This window comes from Halichoerus grypus, chromosome 4, assembly GCF_964656455.1.
Source record: "Halichoerus grypus chromosome 4, mHalGry1.hap1.1, whole genome shotgun sequence".
NCBI classification, from domain to species: Eukaryota; Metazoa; Chordata; class Mammalia; order Carnivora; family Phocidae; genus Halichoerus; species Halichoerus grypus.
The window spans coordinates 139,481,805-139,502,004 of record NC_135715.1 but is presented as its reverse complement, the minus strand read 5'-3'; the positions used below and the strand labels follow the sequence as shown (position 1 = coordinate 139,502,004).

Genomic DNA, 20,200 nt, shown 5'->3' with positions numbered 1-20,200 from the left:
AAAAATAAAATCTTAAACAAAACAAAAAAACCCTTAGCATACAAAGTTCCTGGCATTCTGCAAACACTCTCTGCACTACTATTAATAGTTAACGATCATATATAACTTAAGAGTATCAGAAGATGCCCATTGTGACACTAGAAAAAGACACCTGCAAAGAAAGACATCTGAATATACTAAATGGCATTCCCGCTTTATTTTTAATCCAAAATAGGACGAGAGGCCCTGGACAGAAACCAAAGCACACCCCTGCCTCCTGTTTAAAAAGAAGGAACTGAGTATCAACTGGCTCAACTTACCAAATGTATGACTGCCCAAAAAATGTTTTTAACATTCTTGGTTGACCTAATTTTTCTATATATGAATCTTCATGAATTATTTTCTATTAAAAACAGACTTCTTTCCCCTTCTATTTGGCTGAACAATCAGGTTAACATATACACTCTTCTTTTGGATCCCAGGGAAGCTTTCTTTGCACTTTGATATGTTCGGTTTCATGGCAATAACTAATACAGATAAGTCTAGCTAGTAATGAAAAGGAAAGAATACAACAGACAATACGAAAATTGCTTCCCTATATTTGAAATTTGAATACATACAAATAATTGCACTGCTTAATTCACAGGATTATGATAAACATTAAATAAGATGATATATGTGAATGTACTTTTTGTTTTATGTTATATAAAACTCTCATTTTAATTATACTCTCACAATAACAGTAATTTCAATATAACTCTCACAATAAGACAACAGTAATTCTGTCTTTTGGTCCTACAGCCACTAAACAAAAGGAAATATTAAACTAAAGTAAAAAGACAGAATTCAGTAATCTGTTGGTACCTTATAATAACTTACACACATCTTCTCTAGTAGGCTGGCTCTTTTTTTTTTTTTTTTTAAGATTTTATTTATTTGACAGAGAGAGACAGAGAGAGAGAGGGAATACAAGCAGGGGCAGTGGGAGAGGGAGAAGCAGGCCTCCCGCGGAGCAGGAAGCCCGATGCGGGGCTCAATCCCAGAACCCTGAGATCATGACCAAGCCGAAGGCAGATGCTAAACAACTGAGCCACCCAGGCACCCCATAGTAGGCTGGCTCTTGAAGTGACTACATACTTGTGCTAATTATATACCTTGTATCTACCAGGGGCCCAAACATATTTTTGGTAGGAAAAAAAAATTGAAGGAGGCAGAGAAAAAAAAATACCTTTATGGGTACTCACAGAAAAACTAAAGAAAATATATAGGATACCCTATTATATCCAGTATACCCTACCCTAGACAAGTTAACAATAAGACAAAAACTTTGAGACCAATATCTTAGTCTTAGTATTATTGTACATATTTAAGAAATACAAAAATAGAAAGCTGGCGTACCTATCATATTTTGTACATACTGTATCAGAAGTATTCTGTGCAAAATCATGCATAGACATAGCTTATCAACTCCAAAGCAAATCACAATTTTAAGCACCACCCATCTACTACAATATTTAAGAGAGTTCAACATTAAAGGCAGTGAAGGTACAAGGTTTTTCTACAAAATAAATAGTGAAAAACCTGGCATTTAAAATTTTGGCACAGAATTTTAAGCATCTACTCAGTCTAAAGACTTTTATATTTTCTCATTTAATCTTCACAACTACCTTCTGCATTATTACGGTCTCTATTTCACAAATTCAGTAACAGATTTAGTGGTAAATTTGTACACCGTAAAATATATAGAAATTCAAACACATCCATAGCCTATTCCAGAATAGGCTACTCTTAAGCGATCTCCTAAGGAAACTGCCTTTTCTTAAACTCTGGGATAAGGACAAAGGTTAATGGGGAACCTTAAGAAGAATAATGAGGTTGTCACCACCTGAACGTCCTGATTAATTTTAGCAACACTTAAAGTGGACACCCAGATATTACGTGCCTCCTGATGTGATGTGACGTGAGATAGAAAAACACAACACCCATCACATCACATCATCTACAAGATATCCTTGCTTAAAAAAAAATTTAAAAGCTATGCCTGAATCTAATTAGACTTTATATCTAACTTTGAGTTTAGAGGACATACAAAGCCTAGAGGAAGAGTTAAATGACAGCAAGATGAAGTGACACGGAAATTCAAAATATGACACATTTTATACTGCAAATAACCTACATTCTCCAAAAGTCAGTAACATTCAAAAAAGGAGAAAAGGGAGTTTCAGATAAAATGAGATAGGGAAACAATGAAAAGCTAACATGGGCCTTGTCTGAATCCCCATATGAACAAATGAAGTATAAAAGACAATTTTGAAACCACTATAAAATTTGAATGTGAACTCGGTATTAAATGATATAAAGAATTTTTAATTTTGCCAGGAGAAATAATAATATAATGAGAAAATGTCCTTTTAAAATCAGATACATAAGAAATATTTAGTTTTAAGTAGCATAATATCAGGATTTACTTTTAAAATAGTCAAGAGGAGACCGTCTAACATGATGGAGTTTCATCTCATCCCAGGAATTCAGCTAGAGAGCTATCAAATCATTCTTAAACACCTGTGAACTCAACCGGAAAACTAAAAGAATAGCTGCAACTCTACAAATAGAAAACTGACCACTTTCTGCAAAGTAGGAGGTGCAGAGAAGTGAATCCAAGGTGATACATGGGAAGATAAACCGCAGGGGGAGGGAGAGGGAGCCTCCGTCAGGTGGCACTGGAGAGTGATAGAGCGGAAGAGCATGAAATCACAACTTTTAGAAGTCTGCTCCAGTGAGGGATGTCCCGGCCTGAAAGGGGCTCAGGTGGCAAAGCAGGGTGGAATCCTAGGTGGGACAGTGTGGTCTCAGGATCCCTGGGATCACAGGAAGACCAGGGGTGCCTAAGTGTGGCAGAGATCCCCAGCATCAGAGCAGGGAAGCCAGCTGCAATCAGCAAGCCCAGGAGTGGGCTCTCAGCTCAGGGTTGCCATATGCCACCAACCGTGGCACAGCTGGGCAACTGCTCTTCGGAGCAGGGGCCCAGAGAGCAGCAGAACCGGCGAGCCCTCCCTCCCTCCCCCAGGAGGAGTGGCACAGATGCACACCACAAGAGTCTACAGGGTTTGCAGACTTGAAATGGAGTTGCATGCCTGAGGTAGAAACGTTCGGTCACAGGACGGAGACCAGGGAGACAGGAGTGATTGACTGCTTTTCCCTGAGTGTGCTGAGGATTGGGGCCCCGAGCTTTCAGCTCCAGGGCAGGAGACTGGGAGGCTGCCATTTTCATTCTCATCCTCTAAAGTGGCAGGAAAAGCCTTCAGAGAACAAAAAAGCCACATAGAGCAATCTGGAGCCGCTTACTTAGCCTGGCCTCCTGGCAAGAGTGGTGAAATTCTGCTGGGGCAAAGACACTTGAGAATCAATGCAACAGGCCCCTCCCCCAGAAGATCCGCAAGAACAACCAGCCAAGACCAAGTTTACCAATCATACAGAATTGCAAAATTCCAGCACTAGGGGAAAATAGTATCTAGAGTTCATGATTTTTTCCCCACGATTCTCCAGTCTTTCAATTTTCATTTTTTTCTCTTTCCTTTTTCAACCAATTTCTTATTTTATCAACTCTTTCTTTTAAATCTTTTTTAATTTTCATTTTTACAGTTACATTCTATCCTTTCATTGTATTTAATTTTATTTCCGTATATATATGTTTTTCTTTTTTACAATTTTGAGATGTAGTTTCCTCTAACAAACCGACCAAAATACACTCAGGATATAGTGTATTGCTCTGTTCTGTTCACCTGTATGTTTATATTCCTTCCTTTTTTTTTTTGTCTTTTATTTGTCTTTTAAATTTCATTTTTTTTTTTTTTTTTTAAAGATTTTATTTATTTATTTGACAGAGAGACATAGCGAGAGCAGGAACACAAGCAGGGGGAGTGGGAGAGGGAGAAGCAGGCTTCCCTCGGAGCAGGGAGCCCGATGCAGGGTTCGATCCCAGGACCCTGGGATCATGACCTGAGCCGAAGGCAGACGCTTAACGACTGAGCCACCCAGGCGCCCTTAAATTTCATTTTTACACTTACATTCTATCATTGTATTTAATTTTATTTTCGTACAAGTTTTTCTTTCTTTACAATTTTGGGATCTACTTTTCTAACAAAGAGACCAAAACATACTCATGATCCAGTGTATTGCTCTGGTCTGTTCATCTGTCTGATTATATTCTTTCTTTTTTTTTTTCTGGCTTCAAGTCTCTTCTAATTTGTTTAGTGTATATTTCTCTGGGGTCGTTGTTGCCATTTTAGTATTTTGTTCTCTTGTTCATCTATTCTTCTCTGGGGAATGACAAGATGGAAAAACTCACCTCAAAAAAGAGAACAGGAGGCAGTACTGACTGCCAGGGACCTTATCAGTATGGATATAAATAAGATGTTGGAACCAGAGTTCAGAATAACGATTATAAAGATACTAGCAGGGCTTAAAAAAAGCATAGAAGACACTAAAGAATCCATTTCTGGAGAAATAAAAGAACTAAAATCTAATCAAGTCAAAATCAAAAGGGGTATTAATGAGATACAATTAAAAATGGAGGCTCTAACTGCTAGGATAAATGAAGCAGAAGAGAAAATCAGTGATATAGAAGACAAAATGATGGAGAATAAAGAAGCTGAGAAAAAGAGAGATAAACAACTACTGGATCATGAGGGGAGAATTCGAGAGATAAGTGATACCATAAAGCAAAACAATATTAGAATAATTGGGATCCCAGAAGAGGAAAGAGAAAGGGGGGCAGAAGGTATATTGGAGCAAAGTATAGTGGAGAACTTCCCTAACCCAGGGAAGAAAACAGGCATCCAAGTCCAAGAGGCACAGACAACCCCCCTCAAAATCAATAAAAATAGGTCAACACCCTGACATATAGTGAAACTTGTGAATCTCAGAAATAAAGAGAAAATCCTGAAAGCAGCTTGGGACAAGAGGTCCATAATCTACAAGGGTAGAAACATTAGACAGGCAGCAGACCTATCCACAGAGACCTGGCAGGCCAGAAGGGCTGGCATGATATATTCAGGGTGCTAAATGAGAAAAATATGCAGCCAAGAATACTTTATCCAGCTAGGATATCATTTAAAATAGAAGGAGAGATAAAAAGCTTCCAGGACAAGGGCGCCAGGGTGGCTCAGTCAGTTAAGCATCTGCCTTCTGCTCAGGTCATGATCCCAGGGTCCTGGGATCGAGCCCCGCATTGGGCTCCCTGCTCAGTGGGGAGCCTCTTTCTCCCTCTGCCCCTCCACCTGCTCCTGCTCTCTCTCTCTTTCTCTCAAATAAATAAAATCTTTAAAAAAAAAAAAAAGAAAAGCTTGTAGGACAAACAGAAACTAAAAATTGTGATCACTAAACCAGCCCTGCAAGAAATATTAAAAGGAATCCTTTAAGCGGAGAAAGAGCCTAAAAGGAACATAGACCAGAAAGGAACAAAAACAATATACAGAAACAGTGACTTTACAGGTAATACAGTGGCACTAAATTTGTATCTTTCACAATTATCATATGATCTCACTGATATGAGGAATTTGAGAAACAAGACAGAGGATCATAGGGGAAGGGAGGGAAAAATGAAACAAGACGAAACCAGAGAGGGAGACAAACCATAGGAGACTCTTAATCTCAGGAAACAAACCGAGGGTTGCTGGAGTGGAGGGGGGGTGGGAGGGATGGGGTGGCTGGGTGATGGACACTGGGGAAGGTATATGCTATGGTGAGCGCTGTGAATTGTGTTAGACTGATGAATCACAGACCTGTACCCCTGAAACAAATAATACATTATGTGTTAATAAAAAATAAATAAATAAATAAATAAAAATCCGTATCTTTCAACAGTTACTCTGAATGTAAATGGGCTTAACACCCCAATCAAAAGACACGGGTTTCAGATTGGATAAAAAAGTAAGATCCATAGATATGCAAGAGACTCTTTCTGCAAGAGACTCATTTTAGACCCAAAGACACCTCTACATTTAAAGTGAGGGGTGGAAAACCATTTATCATGCTAATGGACATCAAAAGAAAGCTGGGGTGGCAATCCTTATCTCAGGCAAATTAGATTTTAAATCAAAGACTGTAATAAGAGATGAGGAAGGACACTATACCAGAATTAAAGGGTTTATCCAACAAGAAGATCTAACAATTGCAAATATTTATGCCCCTAACATGGGAGCAGCCAATTATATAAACCAATTAATAACAAAATTAAAGAAACACATCGATAATAATACAATAATAGTATCGCACTCACTGCAATGGACAGATCATCTAAGCAGAAGATCAAATAGGAAACAAGGGCGTTGAATGACACATTGGACCAGATGGACTTCACAGATATATTCAGAACATTCCATCCTAAAGCAACAGAATATACATTCTTCTTGAGTGCACATGGAACATTCTCCAGAATAAATCACATACTGGGTCACAAATCAGGTCTCAACTGGTACCAAAAGATTGGGATCATTCCCTGCATATTTTCGGACCACAGTGCTTTGAAAGTTGAACTCAATCACAAGAGGAAATTTAGAAAGAACTCAAATACATGGAGGCTAAAGAGCATCCTACTAAACAATGAATGGGTCAACCAGGAAATTAAAGAAAAAAATTCATGGAAATAAAAGAAAATGAAAACATAACTATTCAAAACCTTTGGGATGTAGCAAAGGTGGTCCTAAGAGGGAAGCTTATAGCAGTACAAGCCTTTCTCAAGAAACAAGAAAGATCTCAAATACACAATCTAACCCTACACCTAAAGAGCTGGAGAAAGAACAGCAAATAAAGCCTAAACCCAGCAGGAAAAGAGAAATAATAAAGATCAGAGTAGAAATCACGAAAACAGAAACCCAAAGAAAAGTAGAATAGATCAACGAAATTAGGAGCTGGTTCTTTGAAAGAATTAATAAAATCGATAAACCCCAGGCCAGACTTATCAAAAAGAAAAGAGGAAGGACCCAAATAAATAAAATCATGAATGAAAGAGGAGACATCACAACCAACACTGAAGAAATACAAACAATTATAAGAACGTATTCTGAGCAACTATATGCCAACAAATTAGGCAATCTGGAAGAAATGGATACATTCCTAGAGATGTATAAACTATCAAAACTGAAACAGGAAGAAATAGAAAACCTGAATAGACCCATAACCAGCAAGGAAATGGAAACAGTAATCAAAAATCTCCCAACAAACAAGAGTCCAGAGCCAGATGGCTTCCCAGGGGAATTCTACCAAACATTTAAAGAATTAATAGGTATTCTTCTGAAGTGTTTCAAAAAATAGAAATGAAAGGAAAACTTCCAAACTCGTTCTATGAGGCCGGCATTACCTTGATCCCAAAACTGGACAAAGACCCCATCAAAAAGGAGAATTACAGACTAATATCCCTGATGAACATGGATGTAAAAATTCTCACCAAGATGCTAGCCAATAGGATCCAACAGTTATTAAAAGGATTATTCACCACAACCAAGTGCGATTTATTCCTGGAATGCAACGCTGGTTCAACAACTGCAAATCAATCAGTGTGATACACTACATTGATAAAAGAAAGAACAAGAACCATATGATCCTCAATAGATGCAGAAAAAGCATTTGACAAAGTACAGCATCCTTTCTTGATTAAAACTCTTCACAGTGTAGGGATAGAGGGAACATATCTCAGTATCATAAAAGCCATACACAAAAAGCCCACAGTGAATATCATTCTCAGTGGGGAAAAACTGAGAGCTTTCCTGACCGGCAAGGACGTCCACTATCACATTGTTGTTCAACATAGTACTAGAAGTCCTAGCTTCAGCAATCAGACAACAAAAAGAAATAAAAGGCATCCGAATTGGCAAAGAAGAAGTCAAACTCTCACTCTTCACAGATGCCATGATACTCTATGTGGAAAACCCAAAAGACTCCACCCCAAAATTGATCGAACTCATACAGCAATTCAGCAACATGGCAGGATATAAAATCAATGCACAGAAGAAATCAGCTGCATTTCTATACACTAACAATGAGACAGAAGAAAGAGATATTAAGGAGTCAATCCATTTACAATTGCACCCAAAACTGTAAGATACCAAGGAATAAATCTAACCAAAGAGGCAAAGGATCTGTACTCAGAAAACTATAGAACACTCATGAAAGAAATTGAAGAAGACAGAAAGAAATGGAAAAATGTTCCATGCTCATGGATTGGAAGAACAAATATTGTTAAAATGTCTATGCTACATGGAGCAATCTATACATTCAATGTAATCCCTATCAAAATACCATCAACTTTTTTCACAGAGCTGCAACAAATAATCCCCAAATTTGTATGGAACCAGAAAGACCCTGAGTGGCCAAAGGAATGCTGAAGAACACCAAAGCTGGTGGCATCACAATGCCGGACTTCAAGCTCTATTACAAAGCTGTAATCATCAAGACAGTATTGTACTGGCACAAAAACAGACACATAGATCAATGGAACAGAATAGAGAACCCAGAAATGAATCCTCAACTCTATGGTCAACTAATCTTTGACAAAGCAGGAAAGACTGTCCAATGGAAAAAAGACAGTCTCTTCAACAAATGGTGTTGGGAAAACTGGACAAGCCATATGCAGAAGAATGAAACAGAACTATTTCCTTACACCATACACAAAAATAGATTCAAAATGGAGGAGAGACCTAAATGTGAGACAGGAATCCATCAAAATCCTAGAGGAGGGGCTCCCGGATGGCTCAGTCATTAAGCGTCTGCCTTCAGCTCAGGTCATGATCCCAGAGTTCTGGGATCGAGCCCCGCATCGGGTAACCTGCTCGGCGGGAAGCCTGCTTCTCCCTTTCCCACTCCCCCTGCTTCTGTTCCCTCTCTTGCTGTGTCTCTGTCAAATAAATAAATAAAATCTTAAAAAAAAAAAAATCCTAGAGGAGAACACAAGCAGCAACCTCTGTGACCTCGGCTGCAGCAACTTCTTGCTAGACATGTCCTCAAAAGTAAGGGAAACAAAGGCAAAAATGAACTACTGAGACTTCATCAAGATAAAAAACTTTTGCACAGCAAAGGAAACAGTCCACAAAACCAAAAGACAACTGACAGAATGGGAGAAGATATTTGCAAATGTCTCATCAGATAAAGGGCTAGTATCCAAAATCTATAATGAACTTATCAAACTCAACATCCAAAAAACAAATAATCCAATCAAGAAATGGGCAGAACACATGAACAGACATTTTTCCAAAGAAGACATCCAAATGGCCAACAGAAACATTAAAGAATGCTCAACATCGCTCAGCATCAGGGAAATACAAATCAAAACCACAATGAGATACCACCTCACACCAGTCAGAATGGCTAAAATTAACAAGTCAGGGAACAAGAGTTATGTTGGTGAGGATGAGGAGAAAGGGGAACCCTCCTACACTGTTGGTGGGAATGCAAGCTGGTGCAGTGACTCTGGAAAACAGTATAGAGGTTCCTTGAAAAGCTGAAAATAGAACTACCCTAGGACCCAGCAATTGCACTACTAGGTATTTACCCCAAAAGTACAAATGTAGGGATCCAAAGGGGCACATGCACCCCAATGTTTATAGCAGTAATGTCTACAATAGCCAAACTATGGAAAGAGCCCAGATGTCCATTGACAGATGAATGGATAAAGAAGATGTCGAATATATATACAATGGAATACTACTCAGCTATCAAAAAAATGAAATCTTGCCATTTGCAACAACGTGAATGGAACTAGAGGGTATTATGCTAAGCCAAATAAATCAATCCGAGAAAGACAATTATCATAATATCTCACTCATATGTGGAATTTAAGAAATGAAACAGAGGCTCATAGAGGAAGAGAGGAAAAAGAAAATAGAGAGGGAGACAAACCATAAGAGACTCTTTAATCATAGGACACAAACTGAGGATTCCTGGAGGAGAGGGGGTCAGGGGGATGGGGTAACTGGGTGATAGACATTAAGGAGGGGATGTGATGTAAGGAGCACTGGGTATTACATAAGACTGATGAATCACTGACCTCTACCTCTGAAATTCATAATACATTATATGTTAATTAATTAAATTTAAATAAAAATTTAAAAATAAAAATAGTCAAGAGACAAAGAAAGATAAAGCCAATATGATAAAATATCAATAATTACTTAATCTAGAAAATGGATATACTCTTCTCTCTACTTTGGTGTTTGAAAAATTTCAAATTAATAAATAATAAATAAATCTTAAACTTTTTATAGTAATGAAGGAATATACAACCACAAATATTATTGATTATATAAAGATTAAGTTCATACTCAAATCAAAGCTTTAACATGGTACGATGTCCAACTCTTGGACCACAGTGAGCCAAAAGGTCACAAAATAATCCTATGATTAAAATTAGTTTGCTCTCCATTCTTCCACAAGCAAAAATGTTAACAGCATTGAAAATTTGGGGGACAAGTCTTGGTGTTTCAAATCAACCTTAATTAATAATATTTGTTTTGCTTTTAACAATACAAATCAGGTCATCTATTGTATCAATATTCCAACCCACGCTTCTCAAATTATCAATTTCTCAGGCCAATTTGGTAGAAACTACCAAGATATGTACCTGAGTGTGAGTAAACTTAGCTTTTTGAGACCTGAAGACAATGGTAAAATATAATGATAAAATAAATTTAAAACAAAATGGAAAATATACCTTTTTAATGACAACTAAGACTGAGCCGTAAAGTTTTTTTAAACACTATCTTCAAATATGTCTAAAATTATCATATACCATTTGTGAAGTGTCCAAAGAAATAATTGTTCTTGTCTCATCTGCAGGACACGTTAGGCCATATGATACACTTGTTCCTCCTGCCAAAATAGGAAACAATTTTAATATTTTATTTTTTAGCTACATTTCTAGGGCAAATCCCTAATACAAAGTATACAAACAGGCCCACTAGAACAGTAATACCTATTTCTACTTTGCAAAATGTAATTTGCAAATGCTAACACACTAAAAGCAAACTCACCTTTATTTTATGCTGCATGCCAAAATGAAGAAATATTATGGAGATGAAAGCAATGGGATATGGCTCCATCCCCTGGGCACACTCAAGTGACGCCCTAGCAATTTGTGAAACTCCAAAAACATGATTAGAAAAATTCTAAGCTAATGATTATTCTGGAGATATTGCTTAAAAGAAAAAATACCCTTCCTAATTCAACTAAAGACACCTTACCTTAATTATGAGATTCATTTATCATTTGAAATAATATATTGTCATACAAAAAGACTTTAATAAATTAGAATATAAACAAGTTAAAATTGCCCAGATTATATAATATTTGAACAAATTTATATGCTAATGATGAAAAGGTGATTTTAATATAGAATAAACAATATATACAAGTATATAAACAATGTACTCCTGTTTCCATTAACATTTGTTATCAAAGGAAAAATGTTTTCTTGATACCAACGTAAAATAATACCATGTTTAGTCCTTAACCATCTTATTACCATATATCAGAATAAATTCTTAATTGGTATTTCCATTTGTCTTGGATAGAAAACTCTTGATACAAGTAAGAATTACAAGAGGTGCTGATCTAAATATTCAGTTTACTTTTACAAGATGAGACCATGAACTGTCAATTAAGAAATGCTTGTAATCAGTAAACACTATTTGCTTGTCATAGTCATTTGAAATCAGAAAAATATTTCGCTAAAAGTGGCACTGTAGTGCCTTTTTTTTTTTTTTTTTCATGAATTCAACTGAAAGTATCAGCTGAAGAAGGAATCTGGAGCTCCTGATTTGTCTGGGGTCCCACTTCTGTTCCATCAATGCTAATTGAATCAGTGAAGGCAATTTCCTTTGGCTTGGGTAGGTTATTAAAAGAATGTGGTTGATAAAAGATCAAAAGATCAAATTTGTCTTAAAATGCAAAGCAATGTTAGTTTTCAACATTAAAATGTATTACTGATCTGGTCATCATTGTCCTAGTTGATCTTTCACACTCCACAGTGTTCCTTCTCAAAAGTATATATTGGGTATATTTAGCCTCTGAAAAATAACATTCTCTCCATAAAGATAAAAGTTATAAAGTAATTACTAAAGTGGGAACATTTTCTTATTTAAGCATTAAGTCACAGCATCAACTAGGATCTATATGGGAAAGAACCCATGAACTACATGTTTCAAACAGTTCAGGTAGATAGATCTACTCAAAAATGAGCAGCATAAATGAATTTTTCAGAATAACCCTATCATAATTACAAGAATGTTTACTTTCAATGGGATGGCACAAATATTTAGAATACAAATAATTTAAATAAAAATAAAAATAAAAAATAAAAAACACATATACATATCAAAATTTAAAAGGCACAATACCTACCACCAATTGGTATGATACAAAGGTTATATTTGCACGCTAGATTCACAATCTTAACTACATCATCATGACATGCTGTTGAAAAAAAAGGGAAAATAAATTAATCACAGGGATATGAATAAACCTGGGTAATCCTGCAAAATAAGGGTCCATGAAGTTCTTTAGTGTCTAAACATTTTCATTTATTCACTCATTAACACACATTAAACAGCTATATTAAAACAAAATGTATATTATTTATCTTTTTAACTTTTCATTTTGAAATGATTTAATACTTACCAAAAGATTGCAAAAAAGGTACAAAGAATTTTTCATCCAGCAGACATAAATATTAACATCTTACACTTACAATGATCAAAACCAAGCAATTTACGATTACACAATACTATTAACTAATCTACAGACCTTATTCAAATTTTGCCAATTGTTCCACTAATGTCCCCTCTTTTGGACCAGCCAATCACACACTGTATTTAGTTGTCATGTCTCCTTACTCTTCTTTTTTTTTTTTTAAAGATTTCATTTATTTGACAGAGAGAGAGCACAAGCAGGGGGAGCGACAGGCAGAGGGAGAGGGAGAAGCAGGCTCCCCGCTGAGCAGGGAGCCTGATGCAGGGCTCAATCCCAGGACTCTGGGATCATGACCTGAGCTGAAGGCAGACGCTTAACTGACTGAGCCACCCAGGCACCCCTCCTTACTCTTCTTTAATCTGAGAGAGCTCCTCAGTCTATTTTTTATTTTTATTTATGGCGCTGACACTTTTGAAAAGCCCTGGTCAGTTATTTCATAGAGTATCTCTCAATTTGGGTTTCTGCCTCCTCATTATTAAATCCAGGTTACACATTTAGGCAGGAATTCCACAGAAGTGATGGTGTGCCTTTCTTAATGAGTTACATATGGAGGGACATGATGTAGACAGGTCTCATTTCTGGTAATGTTAACTTTCATCATTTGGTTATAAAGTATCTGCTAGGTTTTTCCACTATAAGAATACTATAATTAATAAGGGGAGAGAGAATTAATAATGGGGAGAGAGTTACTCTATATAAATACATTTCTCATCATACTTTCACCCACTAATTTTTGCAGTCATTGATGATTCTTTATTCTGTTTTTTAAACAAATTTTAAAATGCTATACATAATGTACGACAGATATTCCTTCCTATTGCATACAACTAAAGAGTACTCTTTATCAGAGTAAAAGCTATATGAGTAACAAAAACCTGACAACAGAAGATTTTAAATACAAGACACACAAGATGCTAAACCTCAATCTGAGTAGCAATAGAGCATTAAGCCAGGGACCAACATGGCAAAGAAACTATTTGAGAAAGATAAATCTCCTGATAATATGGAATGGCAAAGAAGAGAAAAAGACTTGAGGCAAGGAAACTATGCAAAAATCCAGTATTACCGGGGCACCTGGGTGGCTCAGTTGGTTAAGCGACTGCCTTTGGCTCAGGTCATGATCCTGGAGTCCCAGGATCAAGTCCTGCAGGGCTTCCTGCTCAGCAGGGAGTCTGCTTCTCCCTCTGACCCTCCCCCCTTTCATGTGCTCTCTCTCTCTCAAATGAATAAATAAAATCTTAAAAAAAAAAACAAAAAACCCGGTATTACCTGCTAAGGGAATGAAAGGGAAATTTAAGGATGTAAAACATACAAGTGAATATCCATTTATGAAAGTAAAAATATTGTTCCGTAAGAGTTATCATTTCTCAGGTTTGTTTAAAACTAGGAATATGTCATTTATATCATTCCAATTTTTAATGAAAATCCATTTTAAGCTTTCCGATTAAGCTTATAAAAACTACTACCTGTGGTAAAATTTTTTACTAAGTGGAATACTAGTTGATTAATAATTAATAAAATAACCAAACATGACTGTCAAAAATCCTTTAACAGGGCAAAACTACTTCTTCGATTGTCACCTAATCAGAAGCTTTCTTTGACCATGTTATCTGACACAGCACTCCCTCATTCCACTGCTCACCTATACAGCTCTCTATTTTCTTACTGTGCCTTTTCTTTACAGCACTTATCACCGCTCAATACATTATATATTTATTTGCTCTTTTTTCTGCCTCCTTCTTCACTAAATTGTATGGCACCTGAGAACAGATTTTTGTTTTGTTCACAGCTCATCCTCAATACCTGGAAGAGTACCTAGCACATATTTTCACAGGCCTAAAGTTTTGGTATTTAGACCACTAAAAATAATGCATAAATATTAAATTTAATAAATGAAATGATTTAAAAATATGTAATTGTTAAAGGAGACTTTATTTTTATAACCATACTTACCACAGACAACATATATGAGTGACTAACTACTTTTCCAAACTAAATGAAAAGCAGAGATATTCACACTGTGTTAAGGGTCACAATGGTGACAAATCCTGGTTTAAGGAGAACTCCAAATCATAAAAATTACATATATGACAAATTCTTATGCTAAGACAAGCCCTAGACATCCTATTAAAGCAAATATAAAATTCAGATTCAAATTATAGACATCCACAAGGATAGATCTCCTATATACATGTATATATATGGGGTGTGTGCGTGTGTGTGTGTGTGTGTGTGTGTGTGTATTCAAACTGCAAGATGAGACGGCCACCTCCACTCTATGGAATACCACATTGTCTTAAATTGCCATATTGCCTCAAAACTTGCCCTCATGCAAAGAAAAAACCTAAATTTTATCACCAACAGAAAATTTACATTAAAGTTAAATAAAGGCCTCAAAGATGTGATAACCTGTTGGGGGAAAAAAAAAACTATTTCCAAGAAGTCATTATACTGGAAGATTCAACAGAATAAAATTATAAACTTGATTCAGGCACCTATACACTATTCATATAGATTCCTGAGGTATGGAACATGATGGTAAAGGGAATATTTTAGAAAAAATAACCTCTCGGGGCGCCTGGGTGGCTCAGTCGTTAAGCGTCTGCCTTCGGCTCAGGTCATGATCCCAGGGTCCTAGGATCGAGTCCCACATCGGGCTCCCTGCTCGGCAGGAAGCCTGCTTCTCCCTCTCCCATTCCCCCTGCTTGTGTTCCTGCTCTCGCTATCTCTCTCTCTGTCAAATAAATAAATAAAATCTTTAAAAAAAAAAAAAGAAAAAATAACCTCTCAAGAGTATATGAGAGGCTTGGAGGAATAAGAAACTTGAAGCACGAGAGAGAACCTTATAGGCTATTAACAAAAATCCAGCTATGCATTGATAAGGGCCTGATTTGAAAACTGATATGGAAAAAAAAAAAAAAGGACAAAGTTTTGAGGGAACTGCCAAATGGGATGGATTTTACAAAACAAAGAAAACTTCTGTGCAACAACAGACTAATTATGCATGTTTCCTAAACCTGGATTTTCAGAAATATTTGTATTTCCTAAAGCAAGACCTACATTTTCATTATGGTAATTTCTCAGTATTTTAATAGTCAAACACATGAAGAAAATACCTAGAAGGCACGCTTGAAAGTTCTACTCAAGATATATCAAAAGATGGTGTATTAAGGTTTCCTATGGGAAATGAAAACTGATAAATTTTGCTTTCATTTTTTCCAGTAAAAAAATGGAATGAATCTTCCCCAAATCCTGGTGAAGAAGTAGCCTAAAGCTATTAAAAGAATACTGGGAGAATATACACCACAAGTATCAGGAAAGTAATTTAATCTCAGCTACATATACTCTTGGATTTTCCTCCTATGTATGTCACCTCCCTCCTACCTCTATATTAAAGTCTGATTTTCTCCTTCAGATACTCCCTGTAAAGTAAAAGGATCATATCTAAAAACAGATGAGCCAATTTTTGAAAAATAAAATACTCCATCTACTTCTTTAACAGAATCTGAAGAGGAAAAAGGACCAGATCATTGCAACTTATTTTAAATGGTAATTATGGACAGTAAGGTACAATATACCAATTCTGCTTTAAATTTTCTACTAAAAGAGATAGCTATAAAAATCATATATATAAATAGGGCGCCTGGGTGGCTCAGATGGTTAAGCATCTGCCTTCGGCTCAGGTCACGATCCCAGGATCCTGGGATTGAGTCCCGCATCGGGCTCCCTGCTCCTTGGAAGCCTGCTTCTCCCTCTGCTTCTCTCTCTCTCTCTCTGTCTCTCATGAATAAATAAATAAAATCTTTAAAAAAAAAAAAATCATATATATAAATATACTGACTGCCTAATCAGCAAGAGCAAAATAACAACACAAAGCTCATCTATCCTCTACCTCAAGCCCAAATCATGAATATTAATTTTTCAGAATTTAATTATTTATATCAAAGACAATGGGTATCTTAAACAACTTGTTTCATCATTTGGACATAATGCTTTTTAGGCTACAAGCTGATATCAACAAAGTACTACAACAAATTTGCAGGAATCAGTAGTTAAAGAGTTTCTCTACCTGTGAACAGATCATTGATCGATACTAATTTCATGAAGCTTTCAAACTAACCAGAAATACATTTTTTTACCTGACCTCCCAATATGTTTTTAACATTTAAAATGAAGAGTTAATCATCAACAGCAAAATCAATCATGAAAACCAACAGTTCAGGATGATCAGATCAAGAAAGAATTATATGACTTTTGGTAAACTTTAAAAATATAGCTACCTGTACTTTGTACAACTCCTATGTTTAAAAGTACATATTTCCAATACTAAATTTATTTAAGATTCTACAATACTAAATTAATGATACAAAGGAAAAAAAAGAACTTACTTGGCCATAAAACTATATCAGGAATTCGCTGAAACATTCCTTCCCTGAGCAAAAATATCTCATGAAGACAATGACCTGTTTTGCAGTTTAAAAAAGAACATGTAAAAACATCTTAAATTATAGGAAATTTTAAAATTAAAATCAAATACTGTTTATATAAAGCTGCTTACCATGAGCTCTAAATACTCGATCATCTGCTTCTTGTGAATACGAAATATTAGTTTCTTTAAGGTCATGAAGAAAATCTTCATTTACAATAGAAGGAGGTGTATCACTAGGATTTAGGGATGCCTAGAAAATAAAATTGGTTTCTTTGACTCCAAATTGAGACAAAAGCATGGGAAAATACCAAGTAACACATACGGAAACCAACTCTGTGACAGTAACAAATTATAAATAGTCTGGTTAATCACGTTCTGTAACATAAGTTATAAAAGCCGTATGTTTCCTCTTTTGCATCTATGGCCCACTTTTTCATTGTTTCTGAAGATTGAAATCAAGAACAAAGAAGATGGCAAAGTCTCAAATCTTTCATTTTAGATCAAGGAAACTGGGGGAAAGCTACTTACCTTTTTTCATCATCTACGTTTTCACCTGTAGATAAAATTTACCATTTCTTATACTTCAATTACTATTTTAAAATGATCAACAAGAAACCTCATAATAATAGGTCCATTTTCACAGAACTGCTTTAAAACTCATAACATAATTATACCTTGATACTTAATTTCAACTACTAGGTAAGCTGGAAAAAAAAAGTCTTTAAAGCTAGGCAACACTGGGGAAGTCACCCAACTTCTCTGGGCCTTGGCTTCTTCATCTGTTAAATGAGATTATCACCACTAAATTTATACAGCTACTAAGGAAAAAAGGTTAAATGTCATAATTTTTGTGAAAAGCACCAAAAACCTGCCTACCATATAAGAAAAGACTGGCCAAATCAAATCTGCTATTAAAAAAAAAGCTATGATATAGTATTTGGAAAAAAGAAAGTATAAGCATGTATAAAATATATATATATGATATTTATATAGTGTTAGTATCTTATTAAAGGGTCTGTATTTAATATTCAATTATATGAGAAATGTTTATTAAGTGTGTGTTATATGCTAGGCACTGTTCTAGGCCTTGGGGATATAGCAGTGAGATAATCAGGGAAAAAAAATTTGACCTCAAGGAATTTATGCTATAGTGAAAAGAAATGACCATAAGAACCCCAACAAAACATACATATTACTATTTTGTTATTAAAAACAGAAAAGGGCTCAAACTCAGAAAAAAAGTGCATGTAAAACTGGTGAAATTTCTGAATATGGTATACAGATTGCATCAATGTAAAAAAAAAAAGTAACTACAAATAGTCAAAAGAAAGAATTAAGGAAATAGATCTTTTAAGAAAAGTTGAAAGAATTTGGTTTAGGAGGGGTAAGAATTAGTTGTTAACATAATTTACTTAGTAGAATAAAATGTAACTGTGGAATTAGGAATAAATCAAATAAGTACTTGCTGAATACTTACAGTCCCGAATAACGTGTTGGATACAGTAGAGAATATAGTATAAGACACGGGCTCTGAACTTATGGAACTTATAGCCAATTTAGAGGGACATGCAGAATACCATGGCATAGCAAATAAATAATAATAAACATAATAACATAAAGAAATGCTATTTTGTTAGTTTGATATGAATACAGTTTAAAGTTTTTTAACCCTAGCTTAAGAAAAGTGAAACTACATGAACTAAAATTATCACTCATATCTTTATCAAATTTTTACCTTTTTGTAAGTCTTCTAACCTTCTAAATGCTTTGATATTAAATGTAACATTATATTTTTATTTCAAATTATTCCATATTAATCCTGGATTACTGTCAGTCCATTAAATATCCTAAAATTAATAGCAATTTATAATATTTTTCTAAGAGTCCACCCACAGAAATAGTTCATTTGCACTTCACTACCACCCTAAAAAGGTAGAACAGACAGTTATTGCTCTCATTTCTCAAATCAGGAATAATTGAGGCTCAGAGAAGATAAATAGTTTACCAGACAAATTTCAGATAAATTCTGAGATTAGGATCTAGATCTGTGATGCTGAAAAGTCATCCCTAGAAAACCTAGCAAGGCCAATAAAACTAGTAAAGTTCTTAACAAAAAAATCACAACAAATGCATTAAAGCAATTATAACAAATTACAAAGATAAATCTAACTGATTTGGGATTAAACACATGTCCATTCACACACAGACACACCCACACAGACTTAAGCATATTAGTAATCATTCTTATTTGCTTACTTTAGAGGTAGTTTTATGCTCCAGACTTACTCCAAGGGTATTTTGAATCCAGTCTTTAAAAGTTGGTAAAATCATACCACTAAGAGGATACCTAAAATTACAAAGAAGATAAAACATTAGAGTAAGGGATCTTCTTTTAAATTTAAATTTTAGCTTTGGCTTCTAGTAATGGTCAAGTAGTTCCTATCAAAACAACACCCCCCCCCCCAACATATAACTATAATCTCTGGAGAAAAACAAAACACTCTGAAGGCAGTACGGACAGATAAAAGCAGGCAATAACAGGGGGAAGGAGATGTGATACACTTAGAAAAAGGAAACAGCATTACACGAGTTTCCAGGGTCTTTTTATTTTTATTTTTATTTTTTTTTAAAGATTTTATTTATTTATTTGACAGAGGGAGATACAGCGAGAAGAGGAACACAAGCAGGGGGAGTGGGAGAGAGAGAAACAGGCTTCCCGCCGAGCAGGGAGCCCGATACGGGGCTCGATCCCAGGACCCTGGGACCATGACCTGAGCTGAAGGCAGACGCTTAATGACTGAGCCACCCAGGCGCCCTAGGGTCTTTTTATTTTTAAAACAGGTTTTAGACTGAGGGACAGCCCAGCTGGTACCATGAAAGGAAACAAAAATACAGAAAATCTATTGTCTTCCTGCCTTGAAAAACCAGAAGGCAGTGTTTGCAGTGAACACAACAGCTGGGAAGAGTACAGAGAAATCACAGAAAAGGAGAGAGTCAGAGAGTGATGTATGTATAAACTCTGTCCAAATGCCTAGCTGACCTTGAATTACA

At 35.7% G+C, this 20,200-nt stretch overlaps 1 protein-coding gene across 5 annotated transcripts in view; it reads right to left on the bottom strand.

Moving 5' to 3' along the window:
* The window catches only part of AGPS (alkylglycerone phosphate synthase), a 187,871-nt gene that overhangs the window by 86,001 nt on the left and 81,670 nt on the right, over positions 1–20,200 (bottom strand). For all 5 annotated transcript variants that reach the window (XR_013447227.1, XM_078071030.1, XM_078071027.1 and 2 more), the window contains exons 3-7: positions 19,406–19,496; positions 17,279–17,399; positions 17,109–17,183; positions 12,373–12,444; positions 10,763–10,842 (exon numbers count right to left, since the gene is read on the bottom strand). Coding sequence is in view for 4 of the 5 variants with exons in the window: in XM_078071030.1 (XP_077927156.1) it covers positions 10,763–10,842; positions 12,373–12,444; positions 17,109–17,183; positions 17,279–17,399; positions 19,406–19,496 (439 nt within the window). In the remaining variant the exon portion in view is untranslated. The remainder of the gene's footprint in view (positions 1–10,762; positions 10,843–12,372; positions 12,445–17,108; positions 17,184–17,278; positions 17,400–19,405; positions 19,497–20,200) is intronic.